The following is a 26,256-nucleotide window of genomic DNA, read 5'->3' on the forward strand; positions in this document are numbered from 1 at the left end:
CCGGAGCCGGCGGATTCGCTTTCGGTTGGGCAGCTGAGATTCCGGGGATGGTGACTTTGGAGCTAGCGGTAGATGTCGCTGTCCAGAGTGCCCGTCTGTGACCTCCAGTGGCTCTCACCAGCAACACCTACCTGCCCTCGTCCCTTACGTCCTAAAGCGGGAGAAATCCCCTGAGGAGGAAAATATGTTGCGATCCAATGTGGAGACCAAAGTTGTGCGTGTGTTTTTTTGCGCCCACCTTTAATTGGAAGGAAGCGGCGTGGCGCAGCATCAGCGGACTTGGGATCACTTTGGCGCCCGGACAGGGCCCACCCTTCTGACAGCCCCTCCCTCCCGCACCCGTGGTTGGCTGAGCGGGGAGTGGGCGTGGCTGAAGCCGGCGTTAGGACCCGGTGGAGCGCCGCGGACGTCACGGAGCGGCGCCCCTGCCGCGGGTTGAGCGGGAGGCGCGCGAGAGTAACCCGGTCGGTGGTCTCCCTCGCTGGGGGCCGGGCCCCTAGCCGGGAATCGAGGCAGGAGCCGGTACGGGAAGAGAGGAGAGGGGCGGGATTTTAGCAGGGGAGGAATCCAGCCTCGCAGGGGGTGAAGTCCTAATTTCAGCCTAGTTTCGCTTTCCGCGTGTCCAGTTTTACGTTCCCGGCCCTGCGCATCCAGTTGTTCCCTCTGCGGCCGCTGCCCTGCCCTTTTATGCGGGCACAACTCTGGCCTTTTCTAGCGCCACGAGACTGCAGGCCGAAGCGGCCAGTGCACGGAGGCTGATCGCAGGCGTTAGGCTGCCTCCCAGCTCTAACACCTGCGTGGGGCGGGGAAGCGTGGGGGGCGGGGAGTGGGCTTTCCCAGCTGCTCTGGTTCTATGAGAAGGGACGGGCAGCCCTCCCCGGTTTCCCTCCCAGGTCGAGGGGAGGGGCAGCGGGAGTGGGCGGGCCTTGCGGCTGCCTGGGCCTCTGGAAAGAGCTCCTGCCCCACCCCCCAGGTGTCGGGAAGGATGACCACGCTCACGCGACAGGACCTCAACTTTGGTCAAGGTAGGGAGGCTGGACCTGCGGACCTGGGGCAGGGGGCGAGGGAGGGCCAGGGCTAGCGGGCTCCCCCTTTCACGAGCGCACCGGGTTCTGTTCCCCTCTCAGTGGTGGCCGATGTGCTCTGCGAGTTCCTGGAGGTGGCGGTGCACCTGATCCTCTACGTGCGTGAGGTCTACCCGGTGGGCATCTTCCAGAAGCGTAAGAAGTACAACGTGCCTGTCCAGGTGAGCCCCCACAGCCAGGTTGGGTGCACTGGTTCACCCCCGAATCACAGAGCGGATGGAGAGGGGATTTTTCACTCTTCCACTTTCAGGCTCAGCGCCCTCATTCCTCAGCGGCCTGACCTTGCCTTCTAGTTCACAGAAGCAGCTGATAGCTCCACAGCCTCCCATCCCTCACTGCCATGGCATCTCCTTCCCTCCTCTCTGAACTGGGAATTCCCCTTGCCAGAAGTTAGGGACCAGGTCCTCTGATTAGAGTCCCCCCACCCCGCCATCTTTTTAAAGGTCTCCTGAAGCTGATGAATGGTTAGTTGGAGGGGATTCCTAGGCACCTTCTCTCTCCTCTCATTTACCCTAATTGTAACAGTTTGTTTTAGGTTAAAAGGCAGAGGAAGCAGTAAATACATGTGACTGTATCACCAGCCTCTAGAAGTTCTTGTCCCTCAAAAAGCACTCAGTAAATATTAGAACAAATGACTGAACACTGGAAGGTGGCAGAAGCTTAAAAGATATACATGGGGGGTGGGGGGAAAAAAAGCAAAAGGATATATAGGGAAAATGAAAAAACAGAATCAGCACTTACTGAGGACCCACTGTGTAGCATGCTTCCCTGGTGGCTCAGTGTTAAAGAATCCACCTGCCAATGCAGGAGATCCGGGTTCAATCCCTGGGGCCGGAAGATCCCTGGGGAAGGAAATGGGAACCCACTCCAATATTGTTGCTTGGAGAAGTCCATGGATAGAGGAGCCTGGTGGGCCCCAGCCCATGGGGTCACAAGAGTCAGACCCAACTTAACAACTAAACAACACTGTATACTAGGTACTTGTCTCACTTACTCCTCCCTTTTCTTTTTAAATGAGATCTTCCACAGATGAAGTAAGGAAAGAGGAGTTAAGCCTGAGGCCACTCAGGTCCTTAGTTCCAGATTCTTAATGTTTGAAAATGGATTAAATTCCTGAATCCCTTCTCTGGAAAAACGCCTGTATACTCAAACCTCCACAATTTAGAGACATCTTAGACTCTGGAGGAGCTCAGTGGCCCTGCATTAGGAACTCCTAATGCTGTATTAAATGCTAATGTTGGAACTGAATTCTTAGGATCTTCTAACTTCTTCCCCTCTGTGGATAGTTCAGTTCTTAGCCTCATGATGGGTAGTCTGTCTCCTGGTGGGGAGCCCTAGGAAACAGCTGGGCCTTTCTCCAAAGGCAGGCAGGGCCTTGGGCAGCTGGAGAGGGTGTCAGGGTTCCCCCCATGTGCTGCAACCTCACCAGCCATCGTGGGGGTTGTGTGTAGATGTCCTGTCACCCGGAGCTGAACCAGTATATCCAGGACACATTGCACTGCGTCAAGCCGCTCCTGGAGAAGGTGAGAACACCAGGCTGCCAGCCTACCCTTCCTCCAGTGCCCCTCCATGGTCCAGGATGGGGCAATGCTGGGACCCTTTCAGGTCCATATGACTAATAACACCCAGAAGCCTATTCCCTGCTCTCTGGAAACCACCCTTGCCCAGGGACAGGCCCCAGGGCATGGGGGTATGTTCAAGGCATGCTTCAGGAAGCCTTGGTTCCTGGAATTTGCTGAGTGGGGCCTGCCTTGAGGGTTTGGGGTCGTTCTCCCAAGTTCCTTTCTCTTCTTCTGCCCCAAGTTCTGTCTGGGCTTGGCCCTTCAGGGATTCCCCCATCTGTTCTGCTCCCTGAGACATCCTAGCATCACAATGGGACCCAGCATCCTTTCCTCTCCGTGGGTACCACTGGGGTGCCTGCTCAACTTCTTTCTGGGATCCCAGGGATTCTGGGCCTGGAAGCTGAGCAGGAGTGCGAGTATCTTTCCCAACCTTCCCTGGGCAGGGAGCAGGTGGCAGGGAGGGGAGTGGATGGGGGAGGGGGAGGCGGGGACCCAGCTCTAGAGGAGGGGGTTCTTGTCCTTGCAGAATGATGTGGAGAAAGTGGTGGTGGTAATTTTGGACAAGGAGCACCGCCCAGTGGAGAAATTCGTCTTTGAAATCACCCAGCCCCCGCTGCTGTCCATCAGGTGGGCTGCCTTGTTCCCCATCCACAGGCTTCCTAGCAATACCCCTACTCTAACCCCTTTAAGGCAACCCCTGAATTGCTAAAGGCCCGGGAGGACACGTGGTGAGGTGTGCCACCTTAACGAGGCCTGTTAGTGGCCGAGGCACAGCTGGCCACCCAGCAGTCTCTGTGGACATCACGTAGGTTACATAGAACACCCTCCTGTATGACACCTGGAAAATCACGGCATTGGCAAATGCCTGGTCCCAACCTCATTTTATAGATGCAGAAATCAATCAACTGTGTCCTGGTTCTCAGATGATCTTGACCTGGTCACCCAGAGCCAGGACACAGACCCAGTTTCCTGACTTCCCAGTCAAGCATCCAGTCCATAGTCAACTAGAAGTTGACCTTGGGTGGCTGTGTTGGGCTGGTCAGCTGCTGGCTTCCTGTGGTAAGGTCAGGGCACTAGAATCTGTCCCTACTTGCTGTGTGGCCTCAAGCAAGCCCTGTCCCTTCCTGGCCTGGTGTCCTGGTTCTCAGACTGGGCTGCACATTAGAACCACCTACTAGGGTTCTTTATGCTCGCCGCCTACCCCCCTCCCCCCATCCCCAATCCTGACTTAATTAGCCTGGGATGGGACAAGGCCTTGGTTTTAAACTCCCCAGAGGATTTTAACCATGTGGAATCAAGTAGGCAGGCCCTCAGAAGCACCAGGCCCTCTGTACTCCCAGGGCTGCTTCCAGGGTTGATTGCCTGCCAGGGGGAGGGGGCCGTGCATGTGCTGGGAGACTCTCCTCCTCTCTCCTTCCCAGCTCTGACTCCCTGCTGTCTCATGTGGAGCAGCTGCTCCGAGCCTTCATCCTGAAGATCAGTGTGTGTGATGCTGTTCTGGACCACAACCCCCCAGGTGTGCTCGTCCCCACCCCTTCCTCCCCGGGCATTTCCATGGCTCCGTGTTGGCCTGTGTCCTTGGGTCCCTACTTGGCTGCACCAAGCCTCCTCTCTTCCTTCCTGCCTTAGAACCCCTCTTAAGAACCCTCCTACTTGAGGAGGCCTCCTTGATTGACTCCATCTGGGGTTAAGTCTCCCTGTTGAGTGTCTTGTCTGAGCACTGGGTTCACGCTCTGCTCTGTGGGGCTGCCGTGCCAGTTAGGCTCTGTGGGAAAAGGCTGTGTCCAGTGGCAGGCATGGGGTGGCCCAGGCTTGACCGAACTCTGGCCTCTTTAGGCTGTACCTTCACCGTTCTGGTGCACACGAGAGAAGCTGCCACTCGCAACATGGAGAAGATCCAGGTCATCAAGGTGAGAAATGGGACTGGTCTAGGAGGGCGGGCAGGAGACAGTTGGGAGGTGCTGAGAATCAGAGTTCTGTGTGAGCAGGGGTGTTGCCTTAGCAGGGTACTCATCACACTGCTTATGGAAGTGCCTGGCATGAGTAGCTCTCCTGCATCAGCTCTGTGGTCACCACCTTGTCAGCGCCCCACCTGGGCACTCAGCGCTGAGAGGAGAGGAGCCTCGATCCAGTTTCCGAACTGGTGTTTGGGGCATGTTGAGTCACTGGGGCCCCCAGGCCAGCTCAGATCTACAGACTAAGCCTTTCTGGTGGGGGAACCTGGGAATCTGCACAACGGCAATTCCCTGGTGGCTCTGATGCTTCCTGAGGTCCGAGGATGCCAATTCTGGAAGGGGAGCGGGGAACAAAGTGAAGATGGGCAACGGGCCGGCCCCCTCCCACTCTTCCCTTGGTCCCCTCCCCAGGACTTCCCCTGGATCCTGGCAGATGAGCAGGATGTCCACATGCATGACCCCCGACTGATACCTCTAAAGACCATGACATCAGATATCTTAAAGGTGAGCTGCTTGGGGCCCCTGTGCTGAGGCCTCGCCAGATGGCTTGTGGACAAAGGCTCAGGGGAAATGACAGGGCATGCCTGGCATAAGGCTCCCAGTCCCCTCTTCTCTTGACCCCTGGCGGTGGCCACACAGCCCCACCCTGGGTGCAGACCCCGTGGGTTCCCCAAAGGAGGTGCCATGGTTGTCCGTCTGACTATGGTGTCTGTTCCTGTCTATCAGATGCAGCTCTACGTAGAAGAGCGGGCGCATAAAAGCAGCTGAGGGTGCACCTGCCCTCCCCAGTACCCCCCAGGAAAGCCACGACTGTCGGACTTTGGGGGCCGTGCTGCAGGGCCACCCTGATTCCAAGTGCTCTTATTGTCTCTGTGTATGGACCACCCCTGCCTCCAGCCCTGGGCTGCTCAGGCCTGGTTGCCTTCATGGAGGGATTGCTCCCTTCTCCGCCAGGAGGGCAGGGAAGAATGCTGGGACCTCAGTTTCTCAGCCTTCTGGGATTCAGCCGGCCAACGCTGTCTGTCTCAAATGCTGTGCTGTGAGCTGTTTCAATAAAGAGCTCCCAGGGCTGAGCTGCGCTGTCACTACCTGGAGGGAAGGGGCTGCTTCTCTGCCCAAGCACCAAGGACCTTGTAGCCCCACCCTTAGCCCCAGCCCCAGGTGAGTTTTGCTGAAAACATTTATTACAGCAAAAAGTCAGAGCTATATGACAGTAAGCCCCAGGTCAGAGCTGGGACTGCCCCCTACAGGTTCAGCTCTTGCCTGCAAGGGACCTTTGGCACTCTGCTGGCCCAGGCAGAGGACGGATGGATGGCTGTCAGAGGACAGTCAGAGATGGCTTGTGGAGATGGAGTGCGGAGGGCAGGTGGGGTGCCTCCTCTGGCCCCTGCAACGTCTAGGGCTGCGCTACGGTGTGGGGCGGGTTCCTGGTCACCCTGTGGCTGATGACAACGCTGCTGTTGGTGACGCGGGGCCCATACCAGCCTGCCCAGAACTGGGTGTCTTTGCCCCCGTGCTGGAAGAAGATGTGGCGGACGCCTGGAGGGTAATCAGAGAAGGTGTGGGAAACCTGCGGGGAGGGGAGAGAGAGCAATCACTAGGACTGGAGAGGCGATGACGGCTGAGCTGGAGAAGGGAAGGGTGGAGCCAAGTCCTGCAAGGCTGAGCCTCCAGGCCAGAAGGCAGAAGCTCCAGGCAGTGGACTGGGGCTTTCCGGGCCTTGGGGCTGCCCCTGATTTCCTGCCATCCTAGCCTTGGGAGAGGCAGGTGGCGAGGGGCAAGCAGATGAGGCCTCACCTCTGTCCACTTGGCATCGTTCCACTGGTGGATGGTCACGGGCGGGGGCTCGAAGGAGGCCAGGACGAGGTAGTCGGCCGAGGCCAGTTGTACTCGGATGTGGTAGGTGCAGCCACAGTCTGCTCTAGGGGCGAACCTGTGGGAGGGCGGGGCTCAGGACTGGGAACCCAAGACAGAGGTGGCCCTAGAAGCAGGCAGCCAGCAGGCCCAGTAACTGGGGGCCCGAGTGTCATTGCCTTGCTCTGCCCATGAGGCCCAGGTGGCTGTAGTGCTCCCTGTGCCCCACTGTGCCCGTGGGAGTACAGTCTGCTCTGGGCCTCAATGAGCCCATCTGAGAAAAGGGGCAACAACCTTCTTGGGTGTTCCAGTGGAGATTTCAACGTAATCTTTTTTTTCAACCTAAAAAGCGACAGGCTCTCTACAGAGATAAAGGCCTGGGCTGTCAGATATGTGTCACCTGTACATTTTAATGGAGGTTTGGGAGGGAAGGCCTGTGTGATGGGGCTGGCACAGAGCTCAGCCTCTGGTCAGCCCCACTGCACTCCGAAACCTCTGCACACCTCAAACCCCACCCTATCACCCTCAGAGTGGTGGGCCTGGCTGGCACCAGGGCTCAGCTTCTGCCCTGAGCCAGGCCAGAGTGTTGCAAAGCACTGGGCACAGAATAGGAGCTTGGGAAAGAGTCATGGGATGAAAGGTTAAAGGGGCAGGGGTGACAGACAGGCAAGGAGGCATGTGAGTATCTGTGAGGTGCAAGGAGGCTGGGTTCTGGTGTCTTTTGCTCCCGTGCCTGTTTGTGACAACACATCTGTAGGCCTCAGTCTCCCCATCTGTAAACTGGGATTAACATCTGCTGGTGCAAGGCAGTGGTGGTGGTGGGAGGCAGGTGTTGAATGAGTAAGTGCTGGCTCTGTCAGCAGGAAGGAGGGCAGCCCGTGCCCCAGGACACTGCCGGGTTCAGCAGGCACTCCCTACAGGGGATCTCAGGAAGAGAAGAGGGAGGGCTGCAGAGTGTGAGACTCAGGTGGGGGCCCCCACTCACCAGTCCTTAACCACGATGTCTGGCCGGAACTTGTCCAGTAGCTCCTCCCAGTAGCCCTCGGCTCTGAGGTCTATTATCTGGGACTTGAGACACATGCTGGGGAGCAGAGGGAAAAGCATGTGTTTGCAGGAATGGCCTGGACCCAGGGGGGTAGTTCAAGGGTCCCAGCAGTCCCTACTCAATCACTGTGGGCCAGTCACTGCTGCTGCGGACTCTGGCTCCTGCTTCCTGGCAGCCCCGTGGGGAACATGTGGGGAGCCTGACCCACTTGTGTTGGGCTGCATCCATCCCAGTCCTTAGGCCCAGTCTCCCAGCACCCTAAGGAGGGCACCTGTATAAACTCAGGTCCCTAGACTGGGGATAGCCTGTATCGGCCCTGACTTAGCCTCACCACCCAAACGGGCTCCCTGCCTCCTCAAACTGCTTTCCACCCCTGCTGTCTCTTAACGTGGCTGCTGAGTTGACTCCTGCTCTAGGCAGCAGTAGACCTTGAGCTGGTTTTGGGAATTCCTTCCCTGGAGCTTCATAGGCAGGCCCTCACTTAGGCCTTGGGATTTGGCAGAAGGTGTCTGGACCCTCCTCCCTCCACACAGCTTCTTGGCTCATTGTGTCTTACTCATAGGACGTGACAAAGTACTTCTTGACTTCGGCGTCAGGAAAGCCTGTGCCATGTGCTCCGGGGAGGCTCTCCACCTTCCACTGGTCCCCTCCGTTGGAGTCGATTTTCCAGAATCTCATATCCTCTAGGAAAAACAAGCCCCAGTGAGATCCCTTGTGTGAATGCTCAGCCTGGCCCTCTCCACTTGGTCTTAGGAGGCGGTGCAGGGGTTGGGGAGGCTCAGATCTCGAGGCATGCTCCCCACGCCACTTTGAAGCCACCCTGCAAAGACCCACCCCCCACTGCTCCACATTCCAACCTGTGCCCATCGCATCAGCTCTGATCCGAGACCCTCCCCTCCCACTTTCCCACTTTGTTTCTGACTGGCTAAATTCCTGACGTGAAGCTAGGGGCAAAAAAAAAAAAAAATAGTACAAGCAGAAATTCTAAACCACACTTTCCTCACTTCCGTATTGGTGGGGGGGCGCTGGGAAATACCCAAATTTCAGTTCTCAAACCACTGAATGATGCAGGGCCCGTCCCGTGAGGGTAATTCTGTTCTGAACGGTTAGTGTGACCACTTTCTGGCAGTCCCCCGATGTTGACGTATGGGAGGTCAACTACGGAACTGAGATCCAAGGGGGTTTGCTGGTGGGTGGTGGGAACCTGCTGCCCTGGGCAGGATGGAGGACTCGGGGGCCGGGCATCCTCTGGGTTGGTGCTGTGTAGTAACCCTCTATTTGTGGACAGGTTCCCCACCAGGTTGGCAGAGTAGGTTTGGAGGCATAAGGCTGTCCTTTCTGTCTCCCCTAAAACAGTGATTCCTCTCCAGGCTTTCCAGAACAATCACCAGGGGAGCTTTCCCAAATTACTCCTTTGTTTCCTCTATTAGGACTTCCCTGTAGCTCATATTGTAAAGAATCTGCCTACCGTGCAGGAGACCTGGGTTCAATCCCTGGGTCAGGAAGATCCTCTGGAGAAGGGAATGGCAACCCGCTCCAGTATTCTTGCCTGGAGAATCCCATGGACAGAGGAGCCTAGCGAGCTGTAGTTCATGGGGTCGCAAAGAGTCGGACACGACTGAGCAACCAACACTATTACATACACTACTCCCTCTACTAGGAGCCTACATCTATTCCCCAGGTTCCCTGGGGGCTCCCCCAGCAGAGAACCAGAAGAACTCAGAAATCCAGGAGCTGGGCCACTGCCCAGGGCAGGCCCACAGGGAGAGCTGAGCAAGGCTAGGTGGCCGGCTCTGCAGGGCTGGATGAGCCAAGTTGGTGGCCTGGACCTGCTGGGCAGCTTCTGAGCAGAATTTGGGGCAGGCCAGGAGACTGAGTGGGGCGCTGTCTATGGGGCCTGAGGACCTTTAGTAGTCAGGACCAGACTCCAGAAGCTAGGCAGTTCTAGATCTTTGGGCAAGACACTCATCTTGGGGGGCCTCATACTCCCCACCTATAAAATGGACCCTACCTTTCTTTGGCTAACCTGTGTGATGCTCGTGAGAACACAGAGAGAAAGCAAGCATGAAAAGGGTTCTAAGTGTACGAATTAGGCCTCTTGATTAGTTGCTGCTATATCCCAGCAGGAAGCATGATGCCTGATATGAAATGAAGGTGCTAACAAAGGGGAAAAAATAAGCAAACCCTGGCAAATATAAGAGAACATAAGCAAAACTGGAGCCTCAAACCACGTGATTGTAGTCACCTCTCAAAATTCCTCATTTTCCTCCTCTGTATCATGAGGTGACAGGAGGATAATGACTCAGACCAGGCACATAGCCCGCTTGCACATAGCCCTTAGGCAGCAAAGACTGAACTAGATGGGAAAGGGTGCTGGGTGTATGCTCATTCATTCAACCAATGTGTCCTGAGCACTTGCTATGTGGGCATGGGGTGCCAAGTGGCAAGATCTGTCAGGCCCCAGGAATTTGAAATTTGTAGCAGAGAGAAAAAAAAAAAAAAAAAACCCCAAGAGATTGAGTCATTCTAGGTTATGACCAGTGCAATGAAGGAAGGAAATGGGGCGACGTGACAGAGGTGGGGGCACTGTTTTCAGATGCAGGATCAGGGCACATCTCTGAACTGAGATCTGATGGATGAGAAGGACCAAGGGAATGTGACAGGTGTTGGGGCGGGGGGTGAGGGAACAGTCCAGGTAGTGTGAGAACAGCAAGTGCAAAGGTCCTGAGGTTCAGGAAAGGGAGGAAAGCAGCCCCTGCTCACCTTCGGCACATGGGTTGCGCAGCAGGTTCCTGCGGAGACTGCACAGAAAGTAGAAGACCTTCCAGTCGGACACAGGCTGGTCCCGGTCCTCGGTGACGTAGCCCTCCCGCAGGCACTTGCGCTTCCAGAGGGACACGAGGTCAATGAGGTCGCGCCAGAGGCAGCACACGGGGCGGCAGTTCCGCAGCAGCTGGCGGGCGGGCACGTGTGTGAACACCTCCAGCAGGATGTTCTCGGGCAGCTGGTTGATGCTGACCAGGGCCATGGCTGCGGGGGGTGAGGTGCACACACAGGCCTGTGGGGAGCAACAGTCGTCATGAGCTCGGACCAGGAAGGTGGACGCCACAGATCCCCAGGGACCCAGGCCAGGAAACATCTGAGCCCCCTTCTAGTATACGGTGGGCTTCCCAGGTGGCTCAGTGGTAAAGAATCCACTGTCAATGCAGGAAATGCAGGAGATATGGGCTTGGGTCAGGAAGATCCCCCAGAGAAGGAAATGGCAACCCACTCCAATATTCTTGCCTGGGAAATCCCAGGGATGGAAGAGTCTGATGGGCTACAGTCAATGGGGTTGCAAACAGTCGGACACAACTGAGCAACTGAGTATACACATTAGTATACGGTAGACTGAAGCGATGTAGCAGCAGCAGCCCCTCACAATAAAGTGGTCACATGTTATGCACATTTGAAAGAGCACAATAATATTGATAAAGTCTTAAAGGGATTAATTTTTTAAGAGGCTCCATCCCCCCATTAAAAATTAATGGCTTAATTTTTAGTTGGTGGGCCTGATGAACTGTAAGATTTTGCCAAGACCATGCTGTTGTCTGTAAGCTCTGCAAAAGCTTTCAGTGATATTTTAATGATGTGAATTCACCGTTAGAATATAAAATCTTTATCACATCCACAGACTAGCTCACAACTTAAGTAATGGGCTAGTCCCGAGAAAACAAACTTCTCTCCCCAAATTGTTCACTTTAGCCTGGAAAACAGATGTGATAAAATGTCCCCTTGAGGAGGTCCCCCCCTCCCCCACCCCCGCCCCCGGAAAGTTCTGGCTTGGGCTTCAGATCGCTCCGAAATGCCCAGAAACTGAAAAGCAGATTGAGGGTGAAGATGCAACATCGCTTGTGTTTTAGTTGTGGCCTTCAGTGACTATCTGGGAAGACTGTTGTCTAGTTGCTAAGTCATGCCCAGCTCTTTGTGACCCCATGGATTGCAGCATACCAGGCTTCCCTGTCCCGGGAAGGTAATCCCCCCACACTGCCCCAGGTGGAGATAGTAGGTGTCCTGACCTCAAAAGGCCTGGGAGGACTGACTAGGTACAAGTAAAGCATTGAGCACAACTGGTCAAGAAGCGCTCCAAAGCATCATTAACTCTTTTGTTCTTGTTTAGTTGCTTAGTCATGTCCACCTCTCTTTTGTGACCCTGTGGACTGTAGCCCGCCAGGTTCTTCTGTCCATGGGATTCTCCACGCAAGAATATTGGAGTGGGGAGCCATTTCCTTCTCCAGAGGATCTTTCCGACCCAAGAATTGAACCCCGATCTCCTGCATTGCAGATTCTTTACCAATGAGTCACCAGGGAAGCCCTGAATTGCACAGGGTTTTGGGAAAATTAGAGTGGTGTCACTAAGTGCAGGCGGTGGCGACAGGAGCACTAAGCGTGGCCGTGAGGAGCTACCCCACGTCCGAGGTCAGGGGCAGAAGCCGGGAGGACCCCATGCCCGAAGGGCAGCGGCCAAGAGGAGTTACCCCGTGTCCAAGGTCAGGGGTGGCGGCCAAAAGGAGCTACCCTGTGTCCGAGGTCAGGGGCGGCCGGGAGGAGCCACCCAGCACCAGAGGCCAGGGGCGGCGGCCGGGAGGAGCAACCCAACGTCCAAGGAGCGGTGGTTGTAAGGGCGCTGGAGGGCCTAGAGAAGCTATCCCACATTGAAGGTTAGGAAGGGCAGCAGTGAGGAGATACCTCTCCTCCAAGGTAAGGAGCAGCAGCTGTGCTTTGCTGGAGCAGCTGTGAAGAGATACCCCACTCCGAAGGTAAGAGAAACCCAAGTGAGACAGTAGGTATTGCAAGAGGGCATCGGGGCAGACACACTGAAACCATACTCACAGAAAACTGGTCAATCTGATCACACTAGGACCACAGCCTTGTCTAACTCAATGAAACTAAGCCATGCCCGCGGGGAAACCCAAGACGGGCGGGTCATGGTGGAGAGGTCTGACACAATGCAGTCCACTGGAGAAGGGAATGGCAAACCACTTCAGTATTCTTGCCTTGAGAACCCCATGAACAGTATGAAAAGGCAAAATGATAGGATACTGAAAGAGGAACTCCCCAGGTCAGTAGGTGCCCAACACACTACTGGAGATCAGTGGAGAAATAACTCCAGAAAGAACGAAGGGATGGAGCCAAAGCAGAAACAATACCCAGCTGTGGATGTGACTGGTGATAGAAGCAAGGTCCGATGCTGTAAAGAGCAATATTGCATAGGAACCTGGAATGTCAGGTCAATGAATCAAGGCAAATTGGAAGTGGTAAAACAAGAGATGGCAAGAGTGAACATCGACATTCTAGGAATCAGTGAACTAAAATGGACTGGAATGGGTGAATTTAACTCAGATGACCATTATATCTACTACTGTGGGCAGGAATCCCTCAGAGGAAATGGAGTAGCCATCATGGTCAACAAGAGTCCAAAATGCAGTACTTGGATGCAATCTCAAAAACAACAGAATGATCTCTGTTTGTTTCCAAGGCAAACCATTCAATATCACAGTAATCCAAGTCTATGCCCCAGCCAGTAACGCTGAAGAAGCTGACGTTGAACGGTTCTATGAAGACCTACAAGACCTTTTAGAACTAACACCCAAAAAAGATGTCCTTTTCATTATAGGGGACTGGAATGCAAAAGTAGGAAGTCAAGAAACACCTGGAGTAACAGGCAAAGTTGGCCTTGGAATGTGGAATGAAGCAGGGCAAAGGCTAATAGAGTTTTGCCAAGAAAATGCACTGGTCATAGCAAATACCCTCTTCCAACAACACAAAAGAAGACTCTACACATGGACATCACCAGATGGTCAACACCGAAATCAGATTGATTATATTCTTTGCAGCCAAAGATGGAGAAGCTCTATACAGTCAACAAAAACAAGACTGGGAGCTGACTGTGGCTCAGATCATGAACTCCTTATTACCAAATTCAGACTTAAATTGAAGAAAGTACAGAAAACTGCTAGACCATTCAGGTATGACCTAAATCAAATCTTTTATAATTATACAGTAGAAGTGAGAAATAGATTTAAGGGTCTAGATCTGCTAGATACAGTGCCTGATGAACTATGGAATGAGGTTCGTGATATTGTACAGGAGACAGGGATCAAGACCATCCCCATGGAAAAGAAATGCAAAAAAGCAAAATGGCTGTCTGGGGAGGCCTTACAAATAGCTGTGAAAGGAAGAGAGGTGAAAAGCAAAGGAGAAAAGGAAAGATATAAGCATCTGAATGCAGAGTTCCAGAGAATAGCAAGAAGAGATAAGAAAGCCTTCTTCAGCGATCAATGCAAAGAAATAGAGGAAAAGAACAGAATAGGAAAGACTAGAGACCTCTTCAAGAAAATCAGAGATACCAAGGGAACATTTCATGCAAAGATGGGCTCGATAAAGGACAGAAATGGTATGGACCTAACAGAAGCAGAAGATATTAAGAAGAGGTGGCAAGAATACACAGAAGAACTGTACAAAAAAGATCTTCACGACCCAGATAATCACGATGGTGTGATCACTCATCTAGAGCCAGACATCCTGGAATGTGAAGTCAAGTGGGCCTTAGAAAGCATCACTATGAACAAAGCTAGTGGAGGTGATGGAATTCCAGTGGAGCTATTTCAAATCCTGAAACGTGATGCTGTGAAAGTGCTGCACTCAATATGCCAGCAAATTTGGAAAACTCAGAGTGGCCACAGGACTGGAAAAGGTCAGTTTTCATTCCAATCCCAAAAGAAAGGCAATGCCGAAGAATGCTCAAACTACCGCACAATTGCACTCATCTCACATGCTAGTAAACTAATGCTCAAAATTCTCCAAGCCAGGCTTCAGCAGTACATGAACCGTGAACTTCCTGATGTTCAAGCTGGTTTTAGAAAAGGCAGAGGAACCAGAGATCAAATTGCCAACATCCGCTGGATCATGGGAAAAGCAAAAGAGTTCCAGAAAAACATCTATTTCTGCTTTATTGACTATGCTAAAGCCTTTGACTGTGTGGCTCACAATAAACTGTGGAAAACTCTGAAAGAGATGGGAATCCCAGACCACCTGACCTGCCTCTTGAGAAATCTGTATGCAGGTCAGGAAGCAACAGTTAGAACTGGACATGGAACAACAGACTGGTTTCAAACAGGAAAAGGAGTACGTCAAGGCTGTATATTGTCACCCTGCTTATTTAACTTCTACGCAGAGTACATTGTGAGAAACGCTGGACTGGAAGAAACACAAGCTGGAATCAGGATTGTCGGGAGAAATATCAATAACCTCAGATATGCAGATGACACCACCTTTATGGCAGAAAGTGAAGAGGAACTAAAAAGCCTCTTGATGAAATTGAAAGTGGAGAGTGAAAAAGTTGGCTTAAAGCTCAACACTCAGAAAACGAAGATCATGGCATCTGGTCCCATCACTTCATGGCAAATAGATGGGGAAACAGTGGAAACAGTGTCAGACTTTATTTTTGGGGGGCTCCAAGATCACTGCAGATGGTGACTGCAGCCATGAAATTAAAAGACACTTACTCCTTGGAAGAAAAGTTATGACCAACCTAGATAGTATATTCAAAAGCAGAGACATTACTTTGCCGACTAAGGTCCGTCTAGTCAAGGCTATGGTTTTTCCAGTGGTCATGTATGGATGTGAGAGTTGGGACTGTGAAGAAGGCTGAGTGCTGAAGAATTGATGCTTTTGAACTGTGGTGTTGGAGAAGACTCTTGAGAGTCCCTTGGACTGCAAGGAGATCCAACCAGTCCATTCTGAAGGAGATCAGCCCTGGGATTTCTTTGGAAGGAATGATGCTAAAGCTGAAACTCCAATACTTTGGCCACCTCATGCGAATAGTTGACTCATTGGAAAAGACTCTGATGCTGGGAGGGATTGGGGGCAACAGAGGATGAGATGGCTGGATGGCATCACTGACTTGATGGACGTTAGTCTGAGTTAGTGAGTCTCTGGGAGTTGGTGATGGACAGGGAGGCCTGGCTTGCTGCGATTCATGGGGTCACAGAGTTGGACATGACTGAGGGACTGAACTGAACCACCTTGGCCTGAATCTTGCCTGGGGGGATCGTGGTTATCCAGCTGTCTAAGGGGATTCCCTCGGGGTGGAGGTGGGGTGGGCCTGTAGCCACTATCACTCAGGGCCTTATCTGCTTACATGTGGGAGGGAATAGTCTCCTCCCACATGTAGGGACACTGGGAGACTTCTCATTTTCCTTGTGACTTTGGCCAAAAAAGCAGTTGTTAACCTAAAACAATAAAACAGCCAGATATTTTACCACCAAAAGAGATTTATTTGGGAGTGGCAAGGAACTGCTTCCCTGGTGGCTTGGACGGTAAACAATTTGCCTGCAATGTGGGAGACCCAAGTTCGATCCCTTGGTCGGGAAGATCCTCTGGAGGAGGGCATGGCAACCCACTCCAGTATTCTTGCCTGGAACAGTCCATGGACAGAGGAGCCTGGTGGGGTACAGTCCATGGAGTCTCAAAGAGTCAGACACAACTGAGAGACTAACACTAACACTGGCAAAGAATTGCAATTTGGGACCTACAACTGGTGAAACGCTTGTAAATTTTCTTAAGCAAAGGAGAAAGTGAAAATGAAAGTCCCTCAGTCGAGTCGGACTGTGACCTCATGGACTATACAGTCCATGGAATTCTCCAGGCCAGAATACTGGAGTGGATAGCCGGTCCCTTCTCCAGGGCATCGTCCCAACCCAGAACCCAGATCTCCTGCATTGCAGGTGGATTCTTTACCAGCTGAGCCACAAGGGAAGCCCAAGCAAAGGAGAGGGAATTCTTTTATAGAAGAGACATGGAAGTCAGGAGGGACAGTTATAAAGCTGGAGGAAACTGGGAGTTCCAAATACAGTTGACTTTTCAATGGCTGAGTTGTGACAGTCTCCCATTGGCTAAGCTGTTGCCAGGAAAGGAGAAAATCTTTCTTCCTTCTGCTGGCACTAGTAGTGTTACTTCCTGCTGGAGATCTGTACTGATTCTTCCTGTTGGGATGTGTATTGACTGTCAAGTTCTCCCCTTTCTGTCTTCTGCAGTCCATTTTAGTAAGGTCTTCCTTGATTAATTTTCACATTTCTCCCTTTTGATCAAGATCTTTCTCCAAGAGCATCCCTGATCAAGACTCAGGGTTTTTTGTTTTTTTAACTAGCATTCAATCACTTTTTGTCTCTGGATGCCAGGAAGGACCTTTCCTGAATGTCTTGTCCTATGTCAGAGGGAAAGCGCACATATTGGACACCCACTGTGGTCACATTTAAGTATGAAGGGGGGGTGGGCAGGAGGAGATCTCTCAGGAATTTCCCATCTAAGAGTCTGTATCTTATAAGAGTGAATACAGCAATTTGTTGCTAAGTCGCTTCAGTTGTGTCCAACTCTTGTGACCCTATGGACTGTAGTCCACAAGACTCCTCTGTCCATGGGATTCTCCTGGCAAGAATACTAGAGTGGGTTGCCCTGCCCTCCTCCAGGGGATCCTCCCCACCCAGGGATTGAACCCAAATCTCTTTTGTCTCCTGCATTGGCAGGCGGGTTCTTTACCACTAGTGCCAACTGGGAAGCAAAGTTATGCTCAAAACTGAAGGAATTAACAAGAACTTTGGAATGACACAGTGTAGGAATAAACATGGAGTAATTAGACAGTATTGTTATCTCCAAAGAAACTCTTCAGAATCAGATGTTTCATCAGCGATACAGATTGTAGGTTGCAAATGCAGAGACTCAATTTGGCTAAGAATCCAGGGTCAGTTTTATAGTCTAGATGAAAGACACCCACATCTGTGAATACTGAACCTTCTAACAGGTTGTCTAGACATCTGGGTCAAGCCGCCTCATTGGATGTCATCTGCTTCAATTCCAGGAAATCTTTACCTTCAGGTCACCAGATGGTGTGCAGGTCCAGTCAGGTTCTGGCGCTTTCTTTAGATGCGTCACATGAATCCAAGAGTCTGTTCTCTGGGGTCTGGCAGCACAGCAGGAGGTTAGCAGCTGCTGGGGCCTTTCCAGGGAGGCTGAAGAGAGTCCTTCTTGAGGTGTCTTTTCCAACAGATGAAATCTCTAGGTTGAAAGGTGTGATACTTAAGGTCTTCATCTCCCAAGAGCACACTATGAAGAAGATTTTATAATAAAGGCTTAATTGCTTCCATTAAAAATAACAATGCTGTGGTAGAGCAATGTTCTTCATAGTAGCTCAGCTGGTAAAGAATCTGCAGGCAATGCAGGAGACCCTGGTTTGATTCCTGGGTTGAGAAGATGCCCTGAAGAAGGGATAGGCTACCCATTCCAGTATTCTTGGGCTTCCCTGGTGGCTCAGATGGTAAAGAATCTGCCTGCAATGCAGGAGACCTGCATTCGATCCTTGGGTTGGGAAGATCCCCTGGAGAAGGAAATGGCAACCCACTCCAGTATTCTTGCCGGGAGAATCCCATGGACAGAGGAGCCTAGCGAGCTATAGTTCATGGGGTCGCAAAGAGTTGGACACAACTGAGTGACTAACACACACAATATTAAAATAGATCTCCTTTTATCAGCTGTGGGGACTTGCGCAGTGACTCAGTGGTAAAGAATTCACCTGCAATGCAGGAGATATGGGAGACGGAGGATTGATCCCTGGATTGGGAAGATCCCCTGGGGGAGGGAATGACAACCCACTCCAAGATTCTTGCCTGGGAAATCCTAAGGAAAGGAGAACCTGGCAGGCTACAGCCCAGGGGATCACATGTTATCCCAAATTCACAGGCTGCTCCAAAGGCATACTGACTGTCAGTATAAATGTAAGCAGTTTTGCCTTGGCTAAACTTTGAAGCCTCCGTGAGAATATATAGTTCAGCCTATAGGGTAATTAAGCCACAGGTAAAGATGTTGCAAGGGGATCAAACCAGTCAATCCTAAAGGAAATCAACCCTGAATATTCCCTGGAAGGACTGATGCTGAAGCTCCAATACTTTAGCCACCTAATGCAAAGACCCTGTTGCTGGGAAAGATTGGGGGCAGGAGGAGAAGAGGGCAAGAGAGGATGAGATGGCTGGATCACATCATTGACTCAATGGACATATTTTTGAGTAAACTCCGGGAGACACTGAAAGACAGGGAAGCCTGGGATACTGTAGTCCACGGGGTGACAAAGAGTTGGACAGGACTTAGCCACTGAACAATGAACAAAGGTGTTGCTTCAACAATATCAAAAGGAGTTGTAATAGCATACACAGCACAGTATTTACCACTTTCTCCCTTTAAATAAGGACCATCAGTAAACCATGAAAAATCTGCAGTGATTAGACACATCTCCTCTAAATGTTTATGTGGAGTCAAAGAGTGACCTGTGAGGGTCAGGCAGTGCAGGGGTTTCATGGTGAAGGACGGGAGAAGAGCAGCTGGGCTGAAGTTAGTAAATGTGAAAGGGTTATGTGGGGAGCAGTCAGCAAAAGGATTTCATACGAGGTGAGGCAACTGACTGAAAAGTGTTGAGTGGATAAGAACTCAGGAGGGCTTCCACTACCTGGGGTACAACCGTGGTTGAATGGGATCCCATGGTTATCTCTTCAGTGGCCTTAAGCAGAGGGCAGTGGCAGGAACGGCTGAGGCATGGGTGAAGGTCGGGGGGAGGTATTCCTGCACCGCAGGGTCCAGCTGTTGGCTACAAAACCCTGCAGGTCGATGATGGTCCCCATGTTTTTGGGTGAGTGCTCTGAGGACAGTCCCTGCCTTCTCATACACAAAGAGGAAAATGGGAAGCTGGTGATTAGGATGTTCAAGGGCAGGTGGTCTCATTAAGATTTTCTTTAAGTCTTCAAAAGCTGTATCATCTTGACCTCTCCAATTAACGGAGTCAGCTTTACCAGTTTTTCATAAATCACGTAAGGGCTGAGCCATAGAGAGAAATTTGGGATCTGATTTCAACAGTAACTAGAGAGCTGAGAAAGCCTCATAACTGGTGCTTAGTTTTTGATCTGGGGAAGTTTAGGATGTCATGGAGCCTGTTGTGCAAGTGTGTTAAGTCACTTCAGTCTTGTCCGACTCTGTGCAACCCTATGGGCTGTAGCCTGCCAAGCTCCTCTGTCTACGGGAAGAATACTGGAGTGGGTGGCCATGCCCTCTTCCAGGGGACCTTCCCGACCCAGGGATCGAACTTCACATCTCTTCCATCTCCTGCATTTGCAGGTGGGTTCTTTATCACCAGTGCCACCTGGGAAGCCCATTATGGAGCCTATCTGGATCCAAACATAGTCCCTGTTCTGAGATCACGTGATCTAGATATCAAAGCTGAATTTGAGCAAAGTGCAGTTTTTCTTTGGAGACTTTATGTTTCAAAGTTTTAGCAAGTGGATGCTGTCTTCCTGTGAGGCGGTTTGAGGAGAGCACAAGAGCAAGTCATCTGTGTATTTTAACAAAGCAGAATCTGTAGAAAACTTTATATCATCTAAATCAGCTTTCAAGATACGTGAAAAGTAAGGACTTTCTGTGAAACCCTGGGGCATCACTGTACAGGTGTTTTGCTGTCCATTCCAGGTGAAGGCAAAAAGATTACTGGTTACTTTTATCAACTGGAGTACTGAAAAATACACTGCATAGATCAGTTGCAGTGAAAAACTTGCTTGCACAGGGAACAGATGTCAGTAGCATGTGGGGGTTAGGAACAACTGGGTGTTGAGAGATAGTGTTTGATGCTTGGAGGTCCTGGACAAACCATCTTCAGCACCTGGGTTTTACCCCTTGGGTAAAATAGGGGTGTTACAGGGACTATTGCAATGGATAATGAGACTATGAGCCTTGAAATCTTCTATTATGGGCTTTACACCTGAAGGGCTTTTTTACTTATAGACTATTGATTAATTCTGGAGAGTTTAGAGGGATCTATTTGAATCTTAATGGGAGGTACACTGTGAATTTTTCCAGTATCAGTTTGAGATTTGGCCCTTAAGGAGGGTGGTAGTTGATTCATCAGGGACAAACAATTGGTATTTCCAGAATCAGCCCCTGTAGTGTTAGACACAGAACAAATAAAAGATGTCAAAAGGTCTTTTCATTTACCTGGCTGGCTATTTTGATGGCTACTGTCAAATTCTAGAATTATTTCCTCCTTTTGGGAGGAAGAAATTCTGGTATAATATTCTTTCAAGAAGCCTTAACCTAATAATGAATGGAGTTGGAGGAGCTAAGAGAATGGGTGTGTATCTCTCAAAAGGCCCAAACAAAAGGGAGAAGGCTTAGAGAGAGAAGCCTATTGAGGGTTATTAGAGATTCCCCTATCTGAACTGTATTAGTTCTCTGCAGTGGGGTTGAGCACCAAGAGTGTGGCTCTGCTCTCAGTAAGGACAGAAATTCCTTCCTAATCTGGAGAGATGTTTCTTCGAGCTGATCAACAGGGAAGATTGGGAAGAGCCCCTGTAGTTCTCAGAGCCCTCTCACTGGGCATTAGAAGGACACTGGAAAGGCTGATAAGAGACTTGATGAGAAGACTCGAAGCTCCTGAAATGCTTAAATTAGTAAAAATCTTTTTTCTGATACCCTGATTCTCTGCAATACCAGAAACTAGAAGGTTTTGGATCTGTTTAGGGACCTTCACTTGCTGGAGCTGAAGATTAAGAATTTTAGAAGTCTTTGTTTCTGGTGGCTCATTTAGGGAGCAAGTAATCTGATTTACCAAATGAATCTAAGAGTGGACACAGTTTCCCATTCCATTCTCATGCTTTTAACTAAAAGAAAAAGACCCCAGTTCAGTCCACTAATAAACATGGAAGTAACAGTTACCCAAGGGGACTCAACATCTGACGGAAGCTGAATATTTCTTTAAAAATAACCTGAAATCATACAAATGCTCAGGGATTGGTTTTTCCCTCCAGAGCGCCAGAAATGCTTCTAATGAGCAGTCATTGTTTAAAAACAACTGGACTATATGATGATCTTTTACTTTAAGTTTGTTTCACTTTTTCTATTTCATATTCAGTGTTCCCATTTCATCTAGTTTATGTTCTCCAATATCTCCATCTCTTTTTTTTGACGTTCTTTCTCAAGCCTTTATCAAGTGTAGTAGAAAAGCTTTTGTATACATATACAAATATGTATTATATATATTTTAGAAAACTTATGAATTTTTGCCTAACTAAAAAATTTATGACATTTTGATTCCACTTGTTTGACTAAGTATGAATAGAATGCTAGATTTTTAATTAAAAAATAGATATGCAACAAGCAACAAAGGTTTATGTATAGCATAGTAAACTATAGTCAATATCTTGTAATAACACATGATGGAAAATAATTTCAAAAATAATATGTGTATTTGTATAACTGAACAACCTTGTTGTGCACCTGAAACATTGTAAGTCAACTATACGTCAATAAAACACATATATTTTAAAAAATTAACCTTAGATCGATTAGACTAATCATGAACAGAATAATCATCAGATTTTTGTGTGTAAGGCTGCATTTTGTTCCAATCAACAGGCTTAGGAAAAGCTACTGTCATTGCTCAATGGAGGTTTTCAATGAGTGTTCTAGCCTCTTGCCAAAAGGTAGGGGTTTGCTCTACTAAAACCCTTCCAGAATATTTCCATGGGGCTACTTTCATCCAATGTTTACTTGACACTCACCAACAAGCATGTGGACTGATATAAATCTGAGAAAGCAGACTGGCAGGTTTGAAAAACTATTAAAATCTCCAGCAAACCTATGGGGGATCCTCAGTTACTTTAGGAAACACTTTAACTATGGCTCACAATTGGTCCAGGGAACATAGGTAATCTGCGATTTATTTCAATCCTCAGAAGATTAACTTTAAGGAGCATGTTCCGATAGGTTCTGAGCAAGGGAGCATCGGGGAGCCAGCATCCACAGACGAAGAAGAGGGGTTCGGGAAAAAAAGACCTCAGAAACTGTTTTGTCTTTAAGGTTTGCTTCAGTTACTTTGAACAATTTTAAGAGAGGCAATTTGGGGAGTTCAAAAGTTTCCTACATTGGTCACTGATGTTCTAAATTACATCTGTTTCAGTTGGTCCATTTAGTTAAAAATGCTTATAAGGAGAGACAGCAGGATTTTTTTTTTCTTTTAACATAAAATTGCCTCAGGTCCCTGAAAAGGGGAGCACCCTCAAAACATTTTTATATAACTAGGATCCCATTTTTCAGGGCTTTTTCTCTGGAGCAAAAGAATCATTCTTAAACAGCCCCCAGGCCAAATATCAGCACAGTTTCAATAGGAAAAGCCTGGTTCCAAAAGTAGCTGGACCGGAAGCTAGCACAGTTACACTAGGAACAGTCTGATTTCAACATGGAGTGAGGCCTAAGAGGTAACCAAGTACTCACAGACAAACAACGCCTTAATAAAAAAGGATGGCGCCTTCAAACTGATTCCAAATAAAGCCTGTGTGTTAGTCACTCAGTCGTGTCCAACTCTGCTACCCCACGGACTGTAGCCCGCCACACTTCTCTGTCTGTTGGATTTTCCAGGCAAGAATACTGGAGTGGGTTGCCAATTTCTTCTCCAGGGGGTCTTCCTGACCCGGGGATCGAACCCGAGGCTCCTGCATTACAGGCAGATGCTTTACCATCTGAAACTACTAGGGAAGCCCCCAAATAAAGCCTGGAGAGCTTCAAGACACAGAAAGAGCGGAGCTCAGATCCAGGAGAAAAACTTACCCTCAAACTGCCAGGTTGGGAAGAAAGTAGTGAGCCCAGTGTGTTCCTTGAATTGCGGCACTTGTTTGCTCACCAGCCTTGGAGTTGTTGGAAGGTCTTCTCTGGATCTCTGTGAAACCTCCGTGGAAACCTCTGTGTAAAGTTAACCTAAAACAGTAAAATGGTCACTTTTTTACTAGCAAAACTGGTTTATTTTGGAGCAGCAAAGAACTGCAATTCAGGCTGTGCAACTTCAGCAAACCACTTATAAGTCCTACTCAGTAAAGGAGAAGGGACTCTTTTTATAGAGGAGAAGGGAAAGTTGGGTGGGGCTGTTATAAAAAAAAAATTCACTGGAAGATACTAGGAGTTGGAAGCATAATGGCTTTTCATTGGTTGAGTTGTTAGTCTCTCATTGGCTGAGCTGTTGCCAAGCGAGGAGAAGATCATTTTTGTTTTCTGTTTGCAGCAGTATTGTCACTTTCTGCCAGAAATGCCCAGTATGCCTCTTAATGCTGGGATTGTACTATCAGTTTCCCTTTATTAATTTTCACACAGTTCACAGTCTTCTAAACACATTCATCCCATAAAAAAAAGAGTGGGCACACTGGCACCTGCCCAGGGAGAAGGATTTTACCATTACTAGAGACAAAAAAAATCAGAGAAGGCGATGGCACCCCACTCCAGTACCTTGCCTGGAAAATCCCATGGACGGAGGAGCCTGATGGGCTGCAGTCCACGGGGTTGCTAAGAGTCAGACACGACTGAGTGACTTCACTTTCACTTTTCACTTTCATGCATTGGAGAAGGAAACGGCAACCCACTCAAGTGTTCTTGGCTGGAGGATCCCAGGGACAGGGGAGTCTGTGGGCTGCCGTCTATGGGGTCGCACAGAGTCGGACACGACGGAAGCAACTTAGCAGCAGCAGCAGCAGAGAAAAAAATAAACAGATAAATAAGGTATTTGTCCCCGGGTTGAGAAGATCCCCCGGAGTAGGAAATGGCAACCCACTCCAGTATTCTTGCTTGGTAAATCCCATGGACAGGAGCCTGGTGGGCTACAGTCCATGGGGTTGCAAAGAGGTGGACATAACTTAGTGACTAAACCACAACCACCATCACCACCACAAGGTACACGTAGCTCCTGCAAGGACTCACCTTCTCTCTGCTTCCTCCTCCCTCTGGGAAGCCAGAGTCCTCCTGACCTAGCCCCTGCCCTGTGGGGCCACGCCCTAGACCTCTACCCTGGTTTCCTGGATGCAGGGAGGGAGGTGGGCCCCCGCCTGGACAGCCTGAACAGAGACTGCTGAAACTCTGACCTTGAGCCTGGTTCCTACGGTCCCCTGGTCCCTGGGGCAGTGATGGAAAAAGACTCCTTGTGGCCAGGTCTTCCCATTTTTCAAGAGAAATTTTAAACATTTTTTTAAAAAACATGAAATCTGTCGATTTTTAAAAGTTGGTAACTTCTAAAAGCATTGTCTAAACGAAGTAAAAGTCCCTCAAAGGGCTCAAAGTTCAGTTCAGTCGCTCAGTCGTGTCCGACTCTTTGCCACCCCATGAACTGCAGCACGCCAGGCCTCCCAGTCCATCACCAATTCCTGGAGTTTACCCAAACTCATGTCCATTGAGTCGGTGATGTCATCCAACTATCTCATCCTCTGTCGTCCCCTTCTCCTCCTGCCCTCAATCTTTCCCAGCATCAGGGTCTTTTCAAATGAGTCAGCTTTTCACATCACGTGGCCAAAATATTGGAGTTTCAGCTTCAACATAGTCCTTCCAATGAACACCCAGGACTGATCTCCTTTAGGATGGACTGGTTGGATCTCCAAGTTAGAGGTGTCTTAACCTGTGGTCCAAAGTCTGGTCCCATATTGGGCTTCCCAGGTGGCTCAGACAGTAAAGAATCTGCCTGCAATGCAGGAGAACCAGGTTCCATTCCTGGGTCGGGAAGATCCCTGAAGAAGGAAATGGCAACCCACTCCGGTATTCTTGCCTGGAGAATCCCATGGACAGAGGAGACTGGTGGGCTACAGTCCGTGGGGTTGCAAAGAGGTGGACATGACTGAGTGACTAACAACATCAGGTGGCACTAGCAGTAAAGAACCTGCCTGCCTAAGCAGGAGACATAAAAGACGCGGGTTCGATCCCTGGGTCGAGAAGATCCCCTGAGGGAGGGCATGGCAACCCACGTTATTACTGGACCCCATCCCCAAAGCCTGACTGCAGAGGGGGTAGCTGGGGATGTTAGGTGGGTGAAGGTCATCCTGGGGCACTCTTAAGCGGAAACGACTACATCAGCGCTACGAAGCAGCCTCTCGCACCTACTGGGCTTCCTGCGTACCAGTCCAGAAGCCACGCACTAGCCTTTACTCCATAGACTCTCCCCAGAACCCCTTGAGACCCTGTTACTAAGTCCATTTCCGAAAGCGGAAGCTGAGGCTTGGTTAAGTTTGGCCTCGTCCCAGGCCCCGCGGGCGGGACGGTGCCCAGAGTCCCTAGACTGTCTCCTGGCCAGGGCGCTGCTCTGGAGGTGAGGCGGCAATGGCCCCGGAAGCCGAGGATGCTTCGGGACAGCCAGGCCGGGAGGCGAAAGATTAAGCGCCGCGGCGACCAGACCACGGCGATTGGCTCCGCCCCCGCCACGCCCCCACGCGGCTCCCTCTGTCCTTTTCCGCCTGCCGCGGGTGTCGGCCCGCCAGTGACGGCGTCCTCGGGTTCGGTCAACGTTGAGAGACCCAGAGACCCGCAGCGCCTGACATCCAAGCCCCCTCCCGCGCCTGTCGCCCCCCTACCGGTCCCCCAGCTGGGCTGAGACCTGGGCACGGGGCGGCGCGCTCCGCGGGACCGGAGCTCGGGATCGGCATGGAGCCTGCGGCCTCCTAGCTGCCGTGCGCTCTCGCCCCGCCCCGCGCCTGCGTCACCGCGCCGCGCTCCGGCCGCCTCCCTCGGCCGCTCCTAGACTTCGCCAACGCAGCGCCGGAACCCCTTCACCCACGGTGTGCCAGGGAGTCTGGGGTTCTCAGGGCTGGGGCCGCGTCAGGGGAGCTCCAGACCTCAAGCTTTCCCTTCTAGGCGGCGGGCGGCTTAGCGGCGGGGAC

General features: G+C 50.6%; 2 protein-coding genes across 5 annotated transcripts; one reads left to right on the forward strand and one right to left on the reverse strand.

The window, feature by feature from the left end:
• Positions 1-402: 402 nt before the first annotated feature.
• Positions 403-5,599, forward strand: MAD2L2 (mitotic arrest deficient 2 like 2). The gene is made up of 9 exons (XM_068986205.1): positions 403-522; positions 974-1,025; positions 1,128-1,246; positions 2,537-2,608; positions 3,174-3,274; positions 4,069-4,163; positions 4,484-4,557; positions 5,014-5,106; positions 5,329-5,599. The coding sequence occupies exons 2-9, from the start codon at positions 986-988 to the stop codon at positions 5,368-5,370; spliced, it is 636 nt and encodes a 211-aa protein (XP_068842306.1). The 5' UTR covers positions 403-522; positions 974-985; the 3' UTR covers positions 5,371-5,599.
• A 257-nt stretch (positions 5,600-5,856) lies between these two features.
• On the reverse strand, positions 5,857-26,038 carry LOC138090818 (F-box only protein 6). Of its 4 annotated transcripts, none has more exons than XM_068986531.1 (9): positions 25,974-26,038; positions 23,849-24,073; positions 23,180-23,326; positions 17,411-17,596; positions 10,265-10,559; positions 8,058-8,184; positions 7,442-7,537; positions 6,400-6,535; positions 5,857-6,172 (listed from the first exon to the last, which is right to left on the reverse strand). In XM_068986531.1, exons 5-9 carry the CDS (start codon positions 10,527-10,529, stop codon positions 5,999-6,001), a joined length of 798 nt encoding a protein of 265 aa, XP_068842632.1. In that variant the 5' UTR covers positions 10,530-10,559; positions 17,411-17,596; positions 23,180-23,326; positions 23,849-24,073; positions 25,974-26,038; the 3' UTR covers positions 5,857-5,998. The 4 variants fall into 4 exon arrangements, with proteins under 4 accessions (XP_068842632.1, XP_068842633.1, XP_068842635.1 ...); XM_068986532.1 differs by having other exon boundaries at positions 17,411-17,644; XM_068986534.1 differs by lacking the exon at positions 17,411-17,596.
• Positions 26,039-26,256: the final 218 nt, after the last annotated feature.

Source organism: Capricornis sumatraensis, chromosome 14, assembly GCF_032405125.1.
Source record: "Capricornis sumatraensis isolate serow.1 chromosome 14, serow.2, whole genome shotgun sequence".
Classification (NCBI taxonomy): domain Eukaryota; kingdom Metazoa; phylum Chordata; class Mammalia; order Artiodactyla; family Bovidae; genus Capricornis; species Capricornis sumatraensis.